This window comes from Lethenteron reissneri, chromosome 20, assembly GCF_015708825.2.
Source record: "Lethenteron reissneri isolate LAM-NWPU_2019-01 chromosome 20, ASM1570882v1, whole genome shotgun sequence".
NCBI classification, from domain to species: Eukaryota; Metazoa; Chordata; class Hyperoartia; order Petromyzontiformes; family Petromyzontidae; genus Lethenteron; species Lethenteron reissneri.
Genome location: NC_083798.1, coordinates 1,141,734 through 1,162,035, shown reverse-complemented (window position 1 = coordinate 1,162,035; position 20,302 = coordinate 1,141,734). Strand labels below are relative to the sequence as shown.

At 55.3% G+C, this 20,302-nt stretch overlaps 1 protein-coding gene across 1 annotated transcript in view; it reads right to left on the bottom strand.

Moving 5' to 3' along the window:
- The window catches only part of LOC133344558 (collagen alpha-1(I) chain-like), a 43,189-nt gene that overhangs the window by 21,396 nt on the left and 1,491 nt on the right, over positions 1-20,302 (bottom strand). Inside the window, exons 3-19 of the mRNA XM_061554549.1 lie at positions 19,003-19,047; positions 15,688-15,741; positions 15,262-15,315; positions 14,613-14,666; positions 13,631-13,684; positions 11,981-12,034; positions 11,815-11,859; positions 10,372-10,425; positions 9,471-9,515; positions 8,354-8,407; positions 6,760-6,858; positions 5,533-5,577; positions 4,264-4,362; positions 3,614-3,667; positions 1,990-2,097; positions 1,025-1,078; positions 44-142 (exon numbers count right to left, since the gene is read on the bottom strand). Coding sequence (XP_061410533.1) covers positions 44-142; positions 1,025-1,078; positions 1,990-2,097; positions 3,614-3,667; positions 4,264-4,362; positions 5,533-5,577; positions 6,760-6,858; positions 8,354-8,407; positions 9,471-9,515; positions 10,372-10,425; positions 11,815-11,859; positions 11,981-12,034; positions 13,631-13,684; positions 14,613-14,666; positions 15,262-15,315; positions 15,688-15,741; positions 19,003-19,047 — 1,071 coding nt within the window. The remainder of the gene's footprint in view (positions 1-43; positions 143-1,024; positions 1,079-1,989; positions 2,098-3,613; positions 3,668-4,263; positions 4,363-5,532; positions 5,578-6,759; positions 6,859-8,353; positions 8,408-9,470; positions 9,516-10,371; positions 10,426-11,814; positions 11,860-11,980; positions 12,035-13,630; positions 13,685-14,612; positions 14,667-15,261; positions 15,316-15,687; positions 15,742-19,002; positions 19,048-20,302) is intronic.

Genomic DNA, 20,302 nt, shown 5'->3' with positions numbered 1-20,302 from the left:
CGAGGCAGCGGCGCTCGCGCTGGCTCGGCACGAACTCACTCACCCTGGCGCCGGGGATGCCTGCTGAGCCAGAGATGCCGGGCTCTCCAGACTCTCCCTTGGGCCCAACGGGGCCTCCAGGCCCAACCTCCCCACCAGCGCCCTGCCGGAACGCACGCACGCGCACACGGAAGCTTCCTCACCATTCAACCAAATGATTTCACGCCGAAGGTGTCTGGTGCCTCCGAACCCACGACACCGTTGCTACACTGCTGGGTCTGTCCAGTGACCTCCTGTCCGCGAGCCTTCGACACTTCACGTGGCACAGGCGTCGTCGTTATGTCGCCGCCAATCGGTGGCGAACGGCAGCTGTTGTTGTTGTTACAAGTGCGTTTGTGGATGTTTGTGTGATTCCGTGTGTTTATTGCTGTTATTATTATCATGACACTGGTTTATCCAGGAAAGCCTTTTCCAGCAGCCTCCTGCACAGGTGTCACGTTAGGCTGCAATGGTCGCTGTGTGTGATCCAAAATGAGGACATTTTCTGGTAATTTGGACCATGACATCGGCACACAATGGCCTACTCTTACAGATAACATCAAAGGAACTTTAATGTCCACCATGAAGCAGCCCTCAGTATTATTACTGCGGTAGTTAGACGCACAGTAATAACCGGGGCGGCCACTGGATCCGAACTGCTCCACCTCTGTGGGGAGCGTTAGCATAACGGTTAGCATGTTGCACTATGAACCTGGCCAGCCAAATTCGATTCCCGCTCATGGCCAACATCAGCGACGATTATCTGAACCGGTCCTGAGCCTCCCCTAGGTTGACTCAGCCTCAAATGAGTACCTGGTGCAGTGTGTAGTAAACAACGCCACTTGGGAAACAAAGGCGGCCGGCGTGGTGCTGCCCACCCACTCCCCCGTGTGCCGTTTCGACCTCCATAGGCGCTCGCTAGCAGCACTTGCCCCAACAGTCTGGTTAAGGATATATGGGGGAACGTTGTCTTCGTGTGTGAGTGTCGAGCGCTGTCGGTGCTCACCCTTTCACCCTGAAGGCCATCAGCACCTGGAGCTCCTGGAGAACCGCCAGGCCCCTAGACAGACGCACGAAGCAGCAGCAGCAGCGGCGGCACAGCGGATGCACGTGCGCATTTGACAAAACTCTTCACGAGCAGGCGAACTCCGAACTTTCAGCAACTCGGTCTTACAAGGCTGTCTGTCACGAACGGGAACACCTCAATCGTCTTCTTTAAAAGGCAAAGGCGCAGCCCTCAAATTCCCTGCTCCCGCCACTGCTGGCGGAGAAGCGTCCACTGGAGGGAGCCCTATAGAGGGTGTTTGGCCGGCTTTTCCACGCTGGTCAGACGTCTTGGAAGAGGTGCGAGCCCCACACTTTACCCCACGTGACCCACCTGTGGCGACCCCATTCACACTGCTGGGTGGACAGACGCAAGGGGGGAGATTTAAGAAACTGCCACGCCAAGAGGTGTAACCGGTGACCTCTGCTGACCTTCACATCGCGGTGGACCTGACCTCAGGTACAACAGGACAGGTGCCGTGGCTCTAACGTTTTATTTATTTCTAAACTTTTATTTTACCAGGGGAAGGCCACTGAGCTATTAGCTTTTTTTCAAAGGCGACCTGGCCACACGCGATAGCCCACCGAAGTGGCTGACATCATCACACGTGAGAACTCATAGTCGGAGCCAAATCATCTAAACGCACGTCTCAAAATGTTGAGGGTAAAACTGGACGAACCCAGAGATATATCCACGCAACCACGCGGAGAGTGAACACGCAAACTCCAAATATACAGGAGTCAGGGGCCGGGATCGAACCCACACCCTCCTGTCGCCACTGCAATGCCCCTTTCTTGTTCATTGTTAAAATCTAACAGTTGCGGCCCTTGATCTCGAGAACAACATTCCCAGTGTAACAGTCGACGTCAAGTGAAATGAGAAGCACTGCATCATCAGCTTTGCGGAGTGCGTGATCGGTGGCCTACCCTCTCTCCAGTCGGCCCTGGGGGCCCTCCCGGTCCTGCCTCCCCGCGAGCGCCGCGACGGCCTTCAGGTCCTGACGGGCCGGGGGGTCCGGCGGGTCCAGCAGAGCCCTAGGGGTGGGGGGCACGAGGGGGACGAACGGGGGCGGTCACAGGTCACGCGGAGCGCGCTGTGGGTAGCGCCACATCGCTACGGACGCCACCTCGAGGCCTGCGGGCCGAGTGCGGAGCCGTGAGGCGGCAGCTGTAGGAGTCGAGCTGCAACCACGCGGCGTGGGAGTTGTTTCGAGCTAAACTGATCGAAGCTCGGAGCTTGATTTGCCACGGTCTGTCGAGAGACCAAAGAGGCTTTGCAAAACGATACAAATTAATCAGCCTCGTTGTAATCCGCGCACAGATGTGGGCTATATTGACGCGTACGAGAACACCGCTGACGCAGCACCTTTCACCGCAAGTGGACCGAAGAGCACGAGCATCAGCGGCTCAGCAGCGCCAGCGGAGACGAGCGTCGCCCCACTCTAAATTGAGCCTCAGCTGATACGACAGCAAAGTGAACCCTGCCAATAATTCAAATTATAATTCTGATTTGTATTTGATATAACACTGCCCCATATGCCGGGGCATATCAGAGCGCTTCAGCATCACGTCCCATCTCACACACGTGAAAGGGCATCGCCTGTAGCAGCTGTCCCTGAGGGCACAAAGTGACTCGGCACCTGACAGGCAGTCATCTGCTGTCAGAAGGGGGCGGTGATTGTGGCTGTGTGCAATCCCTACTTTGCAGCAAGCGGTACATGTTAGAACTTCGGAAATGTGGATCCCGATGCCGGCACACAACGACCTTCCCTTGCAAACGACGTCACGCGATCTTTAACGTCCACTGTGCAGCAGACGTCGCGTGGCGGCATCGCTATGGCGATTACGCCCACAGTGTTTACCAGGGCGGCCGCTCGATTTGGACCTCTGCAACAAGCGGGCGCCGCGTCACCGCCGCGTCACCGCCGCGTCACCGCCGCGTCACCGCCGCTGCCAGCAGCCGAGGGCCGCGGGGAACCGGACGCACGACCGGGCGTCCCCTCGCCATCTGCTTTATTGTTGTCGTTATTGTGTCTATGCATCACTGAGAACACCACGGTCGCTGACGACTGACGATCCCTCGTGTAGAAAGCGTGTGCGCTGTACCCGTGGCGAGGAAGCTTCACTTAGCGTGAAGGTGCCACAGGTTCGCGTGCGGGGCTTCGAAGCCGGCGACCAGAATTCAATTCCCGTTCACGGCCAACACCGGTGACGATTTTTTGAACCGGTCCTGGGCCTCTGCTTGGGCAACTAGTACCTGGTGCGGTGTGAAAACATCGCCACTGGGGAGACAAAGGCGGCCGGGCGTGGTGCTGGCCACCCACCCTGTCGTGTGCCGTGCCGGCCTTCATAGCTGCTACTCGCTAACAGCACTTGCCCCGACAGTCTGTTACGGGCTGTGCGGACAGCTCCATCGGATCAACCCGAGCGAGCAGCCGTGGCGTTTGTTTGAATCCGCGACGTGGCGTTTGTTTGAATCCGCGACGTGGCGTTTGTTTGAATCCGCGACGTGGCGTTGCCCGGCGCGCTGGCGAGCGAGGCGAGTACTCACGGGGTCTCCCCTGCCACCGGGCTCGCCCTTGAACCCTGGTGACCCGGCCTCGCCCTGCACGCACACGTGGGGGAGGGGGGGTGTGAGCGCTCCCGTGAAGCGCACGCTCCGGCCGTGTCGCACCGCGCGGCGCGCACGACCCACGCCGAGGAGTTGACATCCCAGCCTGGGGTCTGTTGAACCCGTCACCGTCAGGGGCGGTGAGCACAGGCGGTGAACATCACATCTGGGACCGTGAGAGTGAGGATGAGAGTGGGACGAGAGACGTGGGGGTCTAGGAGCAGGGCACAGGGGAAGGGAGTGGGAAGTGTTTGCGTGAGAGAAGCCGGTGAGGGGGATCCAGGAGGACCGACGTTCCGGGTCGTGCCGCTTCGAGGAGGTGGTTGCCGGGCGACGGAGACCGTGGCGACGAAGCGCCGGCCAGATCCGGCGACCGTGCCCGGCGAGCCGCCCAGCGTGGGAGTGAGGAGCGGCGAGGGGCGAGCGAGCGCACGGGAGGAGCGGTGGGCGGGCGAGCGCATCGCAGGTGCGGTGAGGTGAGCTTTAATCGGTGAGTGCGTGATAGGTGTGGCGAGTGGAGTGAGCGTGAGGTGGTGAGTGTGCGATGGGTGTGGTGAGCGAGGGCTGGGTGAGCGCTGGGCCCTGCTTACGTTCGCTCCCACGGGTCCTGGGGCTCCAACGCCTCCGGCCGGGCCGGGGGCCCCGCGCTCTCCCGGGAACCCTGGGGCTCCCGAGCTGCCGGCGTTTCCCTGCAGACAGCGGACGAGAGCGCAACCTCACACTCCCTGCCTCACTCTCCCTGCCTCACTCTCCCTGCCTCACACTCCCTGCCTCACACTCCCTGCCTCACACTCCCTGCCTCACCATCGCGCGAACTCCGGTCACCCTCGCAGCAACAGCTTTTGGTTCGTGCTTTCAGATCCGCTTCTGCGGTCGTCTGGAACGCTCTTCCTTCCAATATTAGGAAGCCCCTGGAGCTATGCACTTTAAAATGTAGTTTGAAAACTAATTTCTTTACAACTGCTGTCTTGTTTAGTTTGCTGTCGTTCCCAGCACCTCCAATTAGCACGGGTGGCTACGTACGGTGCGAGAGAAGTTCAACATGCACACGTACACACACACGTACACACACACGTACACACACACACACACTCACACACACTCACACACACACACGTACACACACATACACACACAAAATCCTGACCCGCTTGCGTTTTCATCGCGAGGTCGTTTTTACAACGGTGCAGGCAGGTGAAGCAGCATCATCACACAACTGACCACATTTTTAATGTATCGAAACTACGGAACTCCCAAAAGATTATGAAGGAAAATATATTTAAATAACTTTATACACGCTCAGGAAAATATCGAAGTAGGCTCGAACATCAATGGGAAGCTGTGGCACAGGCCAACAGCCCAATATATCAATCACGTGAAGAACAGCCACTCTCAGCAGAATTCTAACCATGTAAGAGTATGAATACATGCTGTGTGGTCCTTATCTGCATTTCAGCACAGATTGCTATGTACTTATTGCAACATTCACATTCCTGTATTCAAATAAAACTATCAATGTGTATGATTTCAGAACAGTATTGCGTCCACGCCACAGCTATCGCGTGAGCGATGCACATTCGAGGAAATTCGGCTTTGCTAAATAGAATAATAATAATAATATATAAGCTGCGAACAACACTAGTGGCAGGGCAGCAGTAGAGAGGAGAGAAACACGTGGAGAGATAACCGAGGTGGAGGAATCTGTGCAGTGGACCCTGACAGATGCACAGCGCCCGAGGCGGTTTCATTAGAATGAGTAGACGACGTAGGTGAAGGTGGTGGTGGCGGTGATGATGAGTAGCAGCGTGTGACATGGCAGATCCAATGCAAGCCGACGCGCGACCCCCGCTTGTACTCACAATCTCACCCTTGTGGCCCTGCGGTCCGTCAGAACCTGGCGTGCCCTGTTAGGAAGAGAGCGAGGGGTTAAACGCGTTCCGGGGGCCGGCCACCTCCAGCCAGGGCGGCCCTGTGGCTGGGTGCCCACGCACGCCGAGGCTCGGCTTGGCGATGACTGCTCCCAACGGCGTCAAGGTCGGCCTCTGGGCCGGAGCCCTGTGAAGGATGCTGCTCGACAGTTGGAGGCAGTCACTCCCAATAAGTGAAGTGCCGGGTGGATAAAACTTAGTGAGTTGATACAGTGGGGAGGACACGTGGTGCATTTGCCGGTCATCTCGGTCAGTGAACCCATAGTGCCTGAGTCGGTCCGGTGATATCCTGTCAGCGAGCCTTCGATACGTCACGCGGCCTCAAAATACACCCAGCTTGGCACAAGTGCTGTGGTGGTGTCAGCGTCGCCTAGCAGCGAGGGGCGGATGCTGTGTGTGTGTTTGTGCGCGGATGTTGTGTGTGTGGATGCTGTCTGTATGTGTGCGGATGCTGTGTGTGTGTGTGTGTGGATGCTGTCTGTGTGTGTGTGCGGATGCTGTGTGTGTGCGGATGCTGTGTGTGTGCGGATGCTGTGTGTGTGTGCGGATGCTGTGTGTGTGTGTGCAGATGCTGTCTGTGTGTGTGTGCGGATGCTGTGTGTGTGTGTGCGGATGCTGTCTGTATGTGTGCGGATGCTGTGTGTGTGTGTGTGGATGCTGTCTGTGTGTGTGCGGATGCTGTGTGTGTGTGTGCGGATGCTGTCTGTATGTGTGCGGATGCTGTGTGTGTGTGTGTGGATGCTGTCTGTATGTGTGCGGATGCTGTGTGTGTGTGTGGATGCTGTCTGTGTGTGTGTGCGGATGCTGTGTGTGTGCGGATGCTGTGTGTGTGCGGATGCTGTGTGTGTGTGCGGATGCTGTGTGTGTGTGCAGATGCTGTCTGTGTGTGTGTGCGGATGCTGTGTGTGTGTGTGCGGATGTTGTGTGTGTGTGTGCGGATGCTGTGTGCGTGTGTGCGGATGCTGTGTGCGTGTGTGCGGATGCTGTGTGTGTGTGTGGATGCTGTGTGTGTGTGTGTGCGCGGATGCTGTGTGTGTGTCTGGATGCTGTGTGTGTGTGCAGATGCTGTGTGTGTGTGGATGCTGTGTGTGTGTGTGTGTGGATGCTTTGTGTGTGTGTGGATGCTGTGTGTGTGTGCGTGCAGTGGAGGGGACGTACAGCAGGGCCAGGAGGGCCGCTGGGACCCAGGGGGCCCATCTCTCCACGGCCGCCAGCGCCTCCATCGGATCCGCGGGGGCCGGGGGGACCGGCATCACCCTGGAGACAAGCGGCGGCACCATCAGCGTCAGACACCGTGGTGACATCATCACCACCACACATAGCGACACCATCACACACCGTGACATCATCACCGCGACCCATCGTGACACCATCACACACCGTGACACCATCACCACCACACATAGTGATACTATCACACACCGTGACATCATCACCACCACACATAGTGACACCATCACACACCGTGACATCATCACCACCACACATAGCGATACTATCACACACCGTGACATCATCACCACCACACATAGTGACACCATCACACACCGTGACACCATCACCACCACACATAGCGATACTATCACACACCGTGACATCATCACCACCACACATAGTGACACCATCACACACCGTGACATCATCACCACCACACATAGTGACACCATCACACACCGTGACATCATCACTACCACACATAGCGATACTATCACACACCGTGACATCATCACACACTGTCACACAATCACGTCTTAAAGATTATACTTCCAGCGAGCTTAGTTTATTTCTGTTAAATAATTTCAAGTGGGATACTTGGTGATTAGTAAGGAGGCACGCTTGTGTGTCACCTGAGCGGGGAGTTTCCTCTGACTACTTTAGATCTTTGTTGATTAGACGATCATTATTGACTGGTCATGTGAGACGAAGGCACGCTAATAGCCTCGGCTCCTTGAGGTTTGTTTAACGTAGTTTTAATGAATATTTGTACCTCAAGACAGGTTGACCAAAGAACATTTGCAATCATCCTGGCAGATCTGCAGGGTACTTTGTTAGTCCCCCCATCATGCTGTGATGTCCACAGACTTGAGCCGAGACTGCCCTCGTCATAGGGACTAAGACTGTTCTCAACTGGCTCTGGGTCAGCGGCAGCGAAGAGCACAGCCCCGTGGGCGACGTGGCCTGGTCTCAGCTGCCAGGGCCACAGCCAAGATGCCACGCTGCTTCGTCCCACACAGCCCATGGGAAGTGGCTGCCTTGTGTGCGTGGCTTTTAAAACGCAGCACGCAAAGGACACATTTTGAACCAAGCGCTCATGAGTTGATCTGTGAACACCACCTTATAAAGGAAAGCCACCCCTCAGACTCCGTTCATGAAGGCCAGAGGATATAAAACTTCCCAGAGTTTTTCATCTGCAGCCGCCCCGGCGGTCTGGAAGAGTCTGCCAACTGAAATTCGCTCAGTCGTGACGCTCGGTGCTTTTGAGATTGGACTAAAAACCATTGATTTTCTCTTCTGCTTGAGTTAAATTTAGTTTTAGTTTTATCCGTGCCATCCGCACTTCCATCTCAACGTTTTGCTCAATATGGCGCGTCACAAATCTTGGACCCATCGTCGAAAGCCTTTGTGGAGGCCAAGTGAAACCACGGGGGCCCTTTCTCGCCTCGAGGTGTTGCTACGAGCGCGATCGTGTTGTGAGAGCACAGAGCGGAAGGCGCCATGCTGTGAGACGCGGTGAAGACGAGAGGGGCATTACCTTGGCGCCTGGGCCGCCTGGGAAGCCTGCAGCACCTGCGGGTCCAGCCGAGCCCTGTGAGGGCACACGCAGTCACACACAGTCAGCCACGGTCACACACAGTCACACGCAGTCACACACAGGACACGTGCGGTCAGCCACGACTCGACAGATGTCACCGCGGTCAACTCGATCCCGTCGTGAGGATTGCGACGTGTGCGGTGGTCTCTGGTTGAAAGAACCCCACAGAAGATGAGTCACTGCTTCCACTTGTTACTGTGACCATGTTGTCACATGGACACATCCCCACTCGGAGATGCTAAGAGCCTGCAGACAGGCAATGCATTGCTTCACCATGAATCAACAATAACACTTAGCAAACCCTTATGGGTGATACATTTAGTCCAAGATTTCCTTAAATTATGGTGCATTTCATTGTAAAATAGTATATTACCTATGCCTTGAGATATTTTTTTAAATGTTTAAATGTGGGCCAGATTAATCCAGAGTGGTGTAGCCTGGGGCCTGCGATTTTGAGCGACCCTACCATGAGTAAATAAATGCAGCTTTAGAACGGGTGAAACACATTAATAATCACGAGTGGGTGACGTCACTCCACATGTAGCACCCCCCCCCCCCTCATGAATAATCATGAGCAGGTGACATCACACCACATCGAACAGCCCACCACATTAATAATCATGAAGAGGTGACGTCTTCCAAATGGACACCCCCCTCTCATTAATAATCATTAGCGGGTGACGTCACCCCACATGAGGGGGGGGGGGCGAGGCGCCTCCTCCCCCCTCCTCGGCGTCAACTCACAACCCTCACTGCAAAGGCAGAACCCTCACGTCACGTGGTCTCCATCACGCTGTTGAGACGTTGGAAGTCAAAATGACGTCATGATGAACAAGGGATTATAACCTTTAAATTAAATAGGTGTGTCACCGCACCCTTACAAACTGCACACGAATGGATGCAATGAATATCACGTCGCGGATTTTCGCTTGCAAGTTTCAGATTTACTGCAATACACCCGCCCTTGGACGGGCAAAAGGCGAATTAAACTTGATGTGGCCTTGCCGCCTGCCACCCAGGTGAGAGTAAAGCAGAGCAGGATGGTGGGGTCACTCACTGGGGCTCCGGCGGCTCCGGCCTGTCCGTCATTGCCACGGCCTCCCTGCGGGGACACGGACACGCGCATTAGCGCACAGCCCGCGGGCACACGGACCGCCAGGGTAAGATGCACAGACACCACGGGTTAAACATGACACGCATTGTCACAGAGATTCCATAATATTCATATTTTAGTTTTTGTTGACATTTAATCGTGTGGACGTAGGAATATATTTGCTTTCATGAATTTGTTTTTGGCTGTAAATACAGTTCCACGTGGAGCTGAGACGGCTATGTCAATTAACCAACAAAACACTGGATTCGACTCCTGTACTGGCTTTGTGGTTGATTACTGCGGCCCCTTTAGATATGGGGGTCACCCTCACATCCTACATTTGAAGGCAAGAAACCCCTAACCAGCCAAATCCAGCGTGACGTGGCTTCTGATAATGATTACGTCACGAAAGTCCGCCCGTCACCTCCCGTCCAGCGGCACACACGGATGGGAAGTGAGATTTTTACTGCCAACGATTTTCATGTTATCCAATGAGTCGAGTATTTGAACCAACAATTGTGCGTGCGCACACGTGTGCTGCAAGAGCACCGCATCTCAACAAAACCCAAGCAGCGTGTAAGTGAGAATGTAGGCTTTCACTTTCGCAAGAGAGGTCCCATCAATGATGGGTTGGCATCGGCAAATCGATGGGCTTGTTGGGCTGTGCGCCTGGCCCTTAGAAGTAAGGGCTTCAGAAGCTATTACCTTTAAAGAATCTCTCAAAGCTCTTGACTGGGTATTAAAAACGGATCATATAGCAAAACGTTGCTATACCTCCGCATGTCTTCATCGTCATCAATGACCGCTCACGCACACTCAGGGGAACCCGTGCTCGCGGAGAACGTGTGGAGTGCTCGGGACTTACGGCCGGGCCACTGGGTCCGGGGCGGCCCCTCTCTCCCGGAGAGCCGCGTCCACCCTGGGGCACAGCGCACGGAGCGACAGCCACACGTCACACGCAGACACACGTCACACACAGACACACGTCACACGCAGACACGCGTCACACACAGACACGCGTCACACACAGCCACACGTCACACGTAGACACGCGTCACACACAGACACGCGTCACACACAGACACACGTCACACGCAGACACACGTCACACGCAGACACACGTCACACACAGACACGCGTCACACACAGCCACACGTCACACAGCCACACGTCACACACAGACACACGTCACACACAGACACACGTCACACGCAGACACGCGTCACACGCAGACACGCGTCACACACAGCCACACGTCACACACAGCCACACGTCACACACAGACACGCGTCACACACAGACACGCGTCACACACAGCCACACGTCACACACAGCCACACGTCACACACAGCCACACGTCACACACAGACACACGTCACACACAGACACACGTCACACGCAGACACGCAGACCACCGACGTGTGGAGGTGTGGCCGTATCAAGTTCTGTGCTCGAGTACTGTGAAGGGAAGCGACTACAATCTCGTGCGCTGCGAGCGTGCCACGCGTGTGGACGCGGGCAGAGTGGTGCAGGGCAGGCTGTGTCGCGGCGCTGGCCTCTGGCTCGCGCCGCCACAGAAACCTCACAGCCGTCCTCGCCGCTATGCCCGCTGCCACCCGCTCGCCAAATAAGTAGGAAACATGTTTAGAGTACTGTAGTGGATAACATAATGTTATAGCTTACAATACGGAACTAAAGGTGACATTATAAAGTCATGAATACGATACAACTGACTGAGAAGACTAGGACTGCCCCCGCTAGTATTTTGCATATGGCAAAACTATGGCGATGAATTTGAATTTCCAATCATTCGTCTGCAACACATTACAAATGACAATACAATCCTGATCTACCAATCACTTGTAATCAGATCTACACTCATCTATTGGTCGTGATCACATCTGGTCAAACTCACACCTCCCACACAAGTGTGCGAACTCCTATGTGAGCCAACTCTGGCATCATACACACCCCGATGGGTGTGTGCGCTATTAAGTATGTACGCTTGGAGCAGAGATCCTAAACCAGAAATTGAAAATTCCTCATTCCTCTGCCGTGGACCTGTCTCTCCATAGAATTAACAATTTATTACAATAAATGGGTTCGGTGAAGCACCGTTGTGTTGGTTACATGACGGTCGTGACCTGCAACTGATGACGATAGAACGAGCCCAACGGAAGCATTTCAAATCCTAGCTCCAGATTCTCGATGTCTCAACCAGCGCCAAGGGGCGCGCGCCCCGCCGACTCTCAAGACACGCGGCACGCGCTGCCCGGCACGGTGGCGATGTACGGAGTGCGCAACTCACAGAAATGCCCACGACTCCGCTCGATCCAGGCGTGCCAGCCTCGCCCTACCGAAGGTGAACAAACAGGCTGAGTGAGACAAGCCGGGCGCACACAACAACACAGCGCACTGTGGATGTGGGGCGGGTGCGCACGCTCCGTGAGCCGGGATGGAGAGGCAGCACTCACCCTGGCTCCTGCGGGGCCAGTGTCTCCCTTGGCTCCGTCGTTGCCGTTGAATCCCTGCGAGACAGAGACAGAGAGAGAGAGACAGCGCCCTGTAGATCTGTCCCACTGTCTCCACGCACTCACCTCTCGCGTTCCCTCCAACAGCAGCAGCAGCAGCGGGACACTGCGAGCCGGCTCTGCTGCCAGCACAGCCGGCTCGCACCGTACCCGTCGTGGCTCTCGGTGCCAGCCCCCCCCCCCCCTAGCGTGTGCCCTTGCTTCAAGGGGAGGTGGGGGAGCGACACACACACTCACGGAGTGGGGCGTGACACGGGCAAAGTGAAACTGTGGACATGTCACGGCCCAACGACGCCATCTGCTGTCTCTCTCTCTCTCGTCTGTCGCTTGTCCTGCTCGAGCCCCCCTGGCCCGCCGCAGCTGTAAAGGGCAGCGCCTCTTTAGGTGACGGGGAACTTAGAAGTGTGGGGGGCAAGCACCCCCTGCCAGCCACGGCACTGTGGGGGTGGCTGAGTTACAGCAGCAGGTCGCCCTATATCTGTAGCCAACTCTACTTCATACATACTACAGAAACAACAAGGGGTGTTTATTCTCATAAAATAACCAGTTAATTAATGAACAAATTGTCACTTGTTTTTTTTTGTTTTTTTCCTGGAGGGTTCTGTCAACCTTTGACCATCCACAGCTGGGTGTTGACCAGGCCCGGCCCAAGGGACAGAGCCCCTGAGCCTTGAGGAGCCCCCTGGTCGCACGCGACTGAGCAAAGCCCCAACTCGCAATGGTTCATCTTCAAGATGACAACACGCATACGACAGAATTTCAATTCGCTCTGCAGAAACACCGAGAATATTTACAACCCAAAAGATTACTTGTTTACACGTCTAACGGGTCGATGTGCTGTAATCAGCTGATTGAATGAGAGTAACACATCGGTTTAACCTGTTTAAGGCTCATGATGAAGACAATGGAGCTTTGTTTTGTTCGCTACTTATAGTTTGTGAACGCGTACTCTTAGCTGTTAGCCGAGAACAGGCGTCGAGGATTGCCTGGGAGGTTATTCGCCTCGTCGCATGGGCCCACCACATTCTGCCACCGGCTTATCACGAATGGACGACTTTGAAAATCAGATATGAAATTGTCATTGACCGTTGAAGATTAAAATAAAATATTTCACGTGAATCAAGTGGTTGATTGGAATGACTGAAGTATGTATTGCTGTTTTTATTCTTGAGCAGAAGTCAACACTAACGTGTATTTGTTTTCTGACTCCAATGTAACTCCTGAGACTGCATACCCGTCAACCCACATGGTTTACCCGGTGTTCTTGTTCAGGGATATTTAGTTTTCAGGGCCATACGACCTACAGCCGTTTCGATACGGGCACCATAAATTGTCTATTTGTTTGTGTTTCTCCCTTGTTATGGGACTTTGTAGGATGAACCTTGAGATGTATAAGGGCACGGGGTGGCCAATAAGGTCTGAATTGGTCTGTAATAAGATAGGCACTGATAAGGGGTTGACAGGTATGATAAGATTTCCATCCTCAAAAATAAGTACAACTCCACAATCCAAAAGAAGTTCCCGTTTTCTTCGGCAGTCCACGTGTGAAAGAGCACGCGTGGCATTGCGCAGCCGTGTGTTGGTGGCACTCACTCTGCTGCCCTTGATTCCAGGGAGACCTGGGGTTCCTGGGAATCCACGGGGACCCTGGAGACACAACAACGACAGTGACGTCCCATGAGAGAGGCGTCTTGACGTGGGGCGCGAAGGCGCGCACAGAGCCCTCGCCCTCCAGCACGAGGAGGCAGGTCGCTCTACGCACTCCAGCAGCTACGCACGCGGCAATTACACTTCTGGGGCAGGTGCTGTTAGCGAACACCTTCGAAGGGCGGCACGGTACACGAGGGGTGCGTACAACTCCACTACCACCACAACGTCGTCGTAGGCTATTTTCTCGCAATCAAGGATCATTGTCTTATAAATATAAAAGTTCGATTATTATCTGTGGGGGGGGGTGAGTAGGGGGGGTGAGGTGGGGGGGGGTGAATAGGGGGGGTGAGTGGGGGGGTGAGTAGGGGGGGTGAGTGGGGGGGGTGAGTGGGGGGGTGAGTAGGGGGTGAGGAGGGGTGGGTGAGGCGGTGGGGGGGTGAGTGGGGGGGTGAGTAGGGGGGGTGAGGGGGGGTGAGTGGGGGGGTGAGTAGGGGGGGTGAGTAGGGGGGGTGAGGGGGGGGGTGAGTGGGGGGGGTGAGTGGGGGGGGTGAGTGGGGGGGGTGAGTAGGGGGGGTGAGGGGAAGGGTGAGTGGGGGGGGACCATCGCAGGCACACCGAGGGCACTCTTCTGTTGTACTCTACTATGCTGGACTTCTATGCTCGCTACCTTCAAACAGCACTGACCAGCGCGGTGAAGTATGGTCCAATAACCCCCACGACCCACGCAGCGTCATCCAGCAGCGAATTGGCAAACAAGGGACTGAACACGCAGTAGACGTACAGTACGTCATGGGAAAGAGTATTGACCGTGCTTCTTGCTGTTTAAATTAGTTCAACTATTTCCTACCTCCACGTTCACCAACTCGTTTTTGTGGGGGAGCAATGCGTGTGGTGCTGGGGGCTGGGGGCGAGGTGGTGGTCTCACCTGTGCACCTGGAAGTCCCCGATCTCCGGGCCGTCCTGGCCTGCCTGGCTCACCCTGCAGCAGAGGATGAACGCACATCGTCACAACGCGTCACTCTGACACTCAACCACCCACCCACTAACCCGTCACTCTGACACTCACCCACCCACCCACTAACCCATCATTCACCCACTCACCCACCCACCAACCCGTCACTCTGACACCCACCCACCCATCATTCATCCACTCACTCACCCACCCACCAATGCATAATTTACCCACTCACTCACCCACCCACCAACCCGTCACTCTGACACTCACTGAGCGACGTCCACCTACTCGCACCCAGCATATGGCTTGTCCGGGCCTGGAGGGCGTGCTGGTGTGGTTGGGACTATGTTGGTCTCATGGCGAATGTGAGATATTTGATTTATGTGTGGGTTCTGGTTTATATGTTAGTGTGCTGGTGTGTATGTGAGTGTGCTGGTGTGTGCTGGTGTGTGTGTGCCAGTGTCTGAGTGAGTGTGTGTGTGTGTGAGAGTGTGTGTGTGTGCTGGTGTGTGTGTGAGTGTGCTGGTGTGTGTGTGAGTGAGTGTGAGTGAGTGTGTGTGTGTGTGAGAGAGTGTGCTGGTGTGTGTGTGAGTGTGAGTGAGTGTCCATGTTGGCGTACATCCTCTCCGTTCTTGCCGCTGAGCCCTGCGGGTCCAGGAGGTCCGGCTGGGCCCTGCACCCCACGCGACATGGGCACCGAGTCACTCCTCAACATCTCCGCTCTCACGCTCAGCGGCACCCGTCGCCATGAGTTATATTCTCGCGCGCCTCGTGATATTCGGTGGGAATTCGAAAGAATATCAGCACCGATTACCTTTTAACGTCATCGGAGTTTAAGAACTGTGGGTAGGCTTAGCGAGCGAGCGATTGATGGGTCAATATATGTCTATTTCGTGCCCTGCGGTTGACGCTGCCGAGGTGTGGATGGCAAAGTGTGGATGGCGAGGCTACGGGACGGACACAGCCGCTGGCGACATCGCGCCACGACAGGACACGGGGGTGGCGAGACACCCGTGGGCACCCGTGCGCGTCGCCTCGTACTCACACTCGGTCCGCTCTCGCCGGGCTCTCCGGGGCTGCCTGGGTATCCTGGTGGACCCTGCGAGACACGGAGGGAAAGGAACATGACGGCCGTGCATTCTCCGGTGGGCGACAGCAGGCGGAGGCCGCGGACTGGGAGGGTACCGCGTGGCCCTGCGCGGCGTCGTGGGGACACCTCGTGGCTGCGCTACGGGTCACGCCGAGTCGGAGGCAGCGGCAGCATCTTGAGTGGAAGAGACACCGCGGTCTCTTCCCCTCGTGGACACGTCTAACGATCTCACATCAGCGCAGCTGCACGTCGAGGCCTGTGTGAAACTTCCAAATCGATTCCCCCATCCGTGCGGAAAATCTGAAAGAGATTTCGCTTTTGCCCGCGCGTCTCGATGCGCAAAGCGGCAAGTCGATGGACCCGATGTCACCCGGGCAGTGCTTTGTGGGAGCCCCTCAAGACAATCGAATGGGCGCTGTGGAATTCAACATGCGGAGTGGCCTCCTGCGTGTCGCCCGGAGCCAAAATTGAAAGTTGAACTGTCGCATTGGCACCAATTGAGTTTAAGACTATTCAATTGCTGAATAAATATAAACAAACTAAAGCACATTTCCAATGAGGGTATGTCGCATTTTAGCCGTAATGTTTAGACGGCAGGTTTCCTCAGCAGTGGCCGAGCAGGGAACGCCGAGCTGGCGACGAAGACTCCGGAACACGCGCAGAGGGCTCGACGCATCAGGCGCTGGGTTCATGAGGCCCACAGGCGCCCTGCCATGCGGTGCTGGGCTTCCTCAAGCCGCGTCTTGAGGACACATTTACATCGTAAAGTCACATCTGTGCTGACCTCATATTCTACTACAGTCCATCGTAAAGGAAGACAAACATACATCGGGTGGGAGAAGAATGTGAAGGACTCATGGATCAGTTCGGGAGAGGAAGAAGAGAAGATGGATTGGGCTGGTGACTAGTAGTGAGAGAGAATGAGTTGAAGGAGGTGATTAGGCAGGTGGTGGGAGTGAAGGGAATGAGTTGAAGGAGGTGATTGGGCAGGTGGTGGGAGTGAGAGGGAATGAGTTGAAGGAGATGATTGGGCAGGTGGTGGGAGTGAGAGGGAATGAGTTGAAGGAGATGATTGGGCAGGTGGTGGGAGTGAGAGGGAATGAGTTGAAGGAGATGATTGGGCAGGTGGTGGGAGTGAGAGGGAATGAGTTGAAGGAGATGATTGGGCAGGTGGTGGGAGTGAGAGGGAATGAGTTGAAGGAGGTGATTAGGCAGGTGGTGGGAGTGAAAGGGAATGAGTTGAAGGAGGTGATTGGGCAGGTGGTGGGAGTGAGAGGGAATGAGTTGAAGGAGATGATTGGGCAGGTGGTGGGAGTGAGAGGGAATGAGTTGAAGGAGATGATTGGGCAGGTGGTGGGAGTGAGAGGGAATGAGTTGAAGGAGGTGGTCGGGGAAAATCTTTTTGGGGAAAGACGGAGAGGAAGAAAAAGATGGGCGACGCTGGGCGATGTTGGAGAGGGACGGACGACGTGCGGACAGAGGGAGGGAGACAGAGGGAGGGATGGTAGAGGGAGGGAGACAGAGGGAGGGAGACAGAGGGAGGGAGACAGAGGGAGGGAGACAGAGGGAGGGAGACAGAGGGAGGCAGACAGAGGGAGGGAGACAGAGGGAGGGAGACAGAGGGAGGGAGACAGAGGGAGGGAGACAGAGGGAGGGAGACAGAGGGAGGGAGACAGAGGGAGGGAGGGAGACGGAGGGAGGAAGACAGAGGGAGGAAGACAGAGGGAGGAAGACAGAGGGAGGGAGACAGAGGGAGGGAGACAGAGGGAGGGAGACAGAGGGAGGGAGACAGAGGGAGGGAGACAGAGGGAGGGAGACAGAGGGAGGGATGGTAGAGGGAGGGATGGTAGAGTGGATGTAGGCGATAAAAGTTCATGCAAATAATCTAAACCGTTTATTACACAAAACCTCAACTGCAGCTGAAAATGTAGAGGCAACTTCCCCAAGCACCCTACTAACACATTGTCTGCTTATCTATGTTGTTATTTGTATTCTACACAACAACGCTCGGGATTGTTTTGATATCTGAACTCTCCAGTGATTGTTCAGTGCCAGAAATCCCGACAGAAGCAGGAGATCCACGGCGTTGGTTATCCCCTGTACATGCAAGGAGATGTCAACTCGTGGTTACAATGACAATCCTATCTCGATTTAATACTCTGTCCCTCAGCTCATTGATCGGCCTATTAGGGGCACCTCAACCCCCAAGACGAACGCGATCTCAGTGTTTGAAATGTCATTGCGACCTGTGACCTCAGGACACACGCCAGCCAAGTCCAGTACAGGTGCAGACCGCTGAACTTAGTGAACCAACTCTGGTTATTGTCCACAGTTACAGCCATCGTTCATGCCAGTAACGTCACGGTGGATAGAGAGCGCGCTCAGAGCACATTCACCCGAGGGGGCCGTGCTTTGCGGATGTTTCGTGAGAAGGATGTGGATCTGTAAAGTATCCCGGTTGCAATGTGTTTAGTGGAACATTGCTGAAACTGGCAAATGCAAATAATGAAATCCGTTCTGCGTCGTTCACCCTTCGCTGACAAACGCAATGGTGGCTGGGCCGTTTCTTGTGTGTGCGGTGCAGGGGGCTGCGTGTGTGGTGCAGGGGGCTGCGTGTGTGGTGCAGGGGGCTGTGTGTGTGGTGCAGGGGGCTGTGTGTGTGGTGCAAGGGGCTGCGTGTGTGGTGCAGGGGGCTGTGTGTGTGTAGCAGGGAGCTGTGTGTGGGTGCAGGGGCTGGTGTGTGGTGCAGGGGGGCTGCGTGTGTGGTGCAGGGGGGCTGTGTGTGTGGTGCAGGGGAGCTGTGTGTGTGGTGCAGGGAGCTGCGGTGTGCGGTGCAGGGGGCTGCGTGTTGGGGCTGTGTGTGTGGTGGTGCAGGGGGCTGCGTGTGTGGTGCAGGGGGCTGTGTGTGTGGTGCAGGGGGCTGTGTGTGTGGTGCAGGGGGCTGTGTGTGTGGTGCAGGGGGCTGCGTGTGTGGTGCAGGGGGCTGTGTGTGTGGTGCAGGGGGCTGCGTGTGTGGTGCAGGGGGCTGTGTGTGTGGTGCAGGGGGCTGTGTGTGTGGTGCAGGGGGCTGCGTGTGTGGTGCAGGGAGCTGCGTGTGTGGTGCAGGGAGCTGCGTGTGCGGTGCAGGGAGCTGTGTGTGTGGTGCAGGGGGCTGCGTGTGTGGTGCAGGGGGCTGTGTGTGTGGTGCAGGGGGCTGTGTGTGTGGTGCAGGGGGCTGTGTGTGTGGTGCAGGGGGCTGTGTGTGTGGTGCAGGGGGCTGCGTGTACTCACGGAGGCACCGGCGGGTCCTGGTGCCCCGCGTGGTCCCATGGGTCCCTGCGGTCACAGGGGCACACAGTTACACACGGTTACACACATACACACACAGGTACACACAAGTACACACAGTTACACGCAGTTACACAGTTACACACAGTTACACACGGTTACACACATACACACACAGGTACACACAAGTACACACAGTTACACGCAGTTACACAGTTACACACAGTTACACACGGTTACACACATACACACACAGGTACACACAGTTACACACAGGTACACACAGGTACACACAGTTACACAGTTACACACGGTTACACACATACACACACAGGTACACACAGTTACACAGTTACACGCAGTTACACACAGTTACACACACGTTTACACACAGACACACACAGTTATACACACAGTTATACACACAGTTACACAGATACACACAGTTACACACACAGTTACACACACAGTTACACACACAGTTACACACAGACACACGCAGTTACACGCAGTTACACACGGTTACACACATACACACACATACACACACAGGTACACACAGTTACACAGGTACACACAGTTTAACACAGACACACACGTTTACACACACGGTTACACACAGACACACACAGGTACACGCAGGTACACAGTTACAAGCAGTTACATACGGTCACACACAGACACACAGAGTTACACACAGTTACACACAGACACACACAGTTACACACAGACACACGCAGTTACACACGTTTACACACACGGTTACACACAGACACACACAGACACACACACAGGTACACACAGTTACACACGGCCGGCACCCAGCGAGGGTGGCGCTGACATTGACCATAGCGGACAGGTCGACTTGCAGGAGGCCCAAGTCGTCTGATGTAGACACCCAAAGCCACCAACGGGCGTCATGGGCAGAATTCAAACCACCGTGGTTGTCATGATCGAAGTGACGTGCCGCCGCGTAGGCCACATCTACCCACATCTACCCACATCTACACACATCTACCCACATCTACAAAGATAAAGATCCCCAGTATAGCCTTAAAAGAATTTTGGGGCAAGTGCTTTTAACAAGTCACCATGAAGGACGGCACGGTACACGAGGGGTGGATGGCTAGCACCACGCCCGGCCGACTTTATCTCCCTAGTGGTGATGTTTACTATACACTACACCAGGTGCTCATTTGAGACTGAATCGACCTAGGGAAGGCCCAGGACCAGTGCAGATAATCGTCACTGGTGGTGTTGGCCATGAGCGGGAATCGAACTCGGGTCGCTGGGTTCGTAGCGC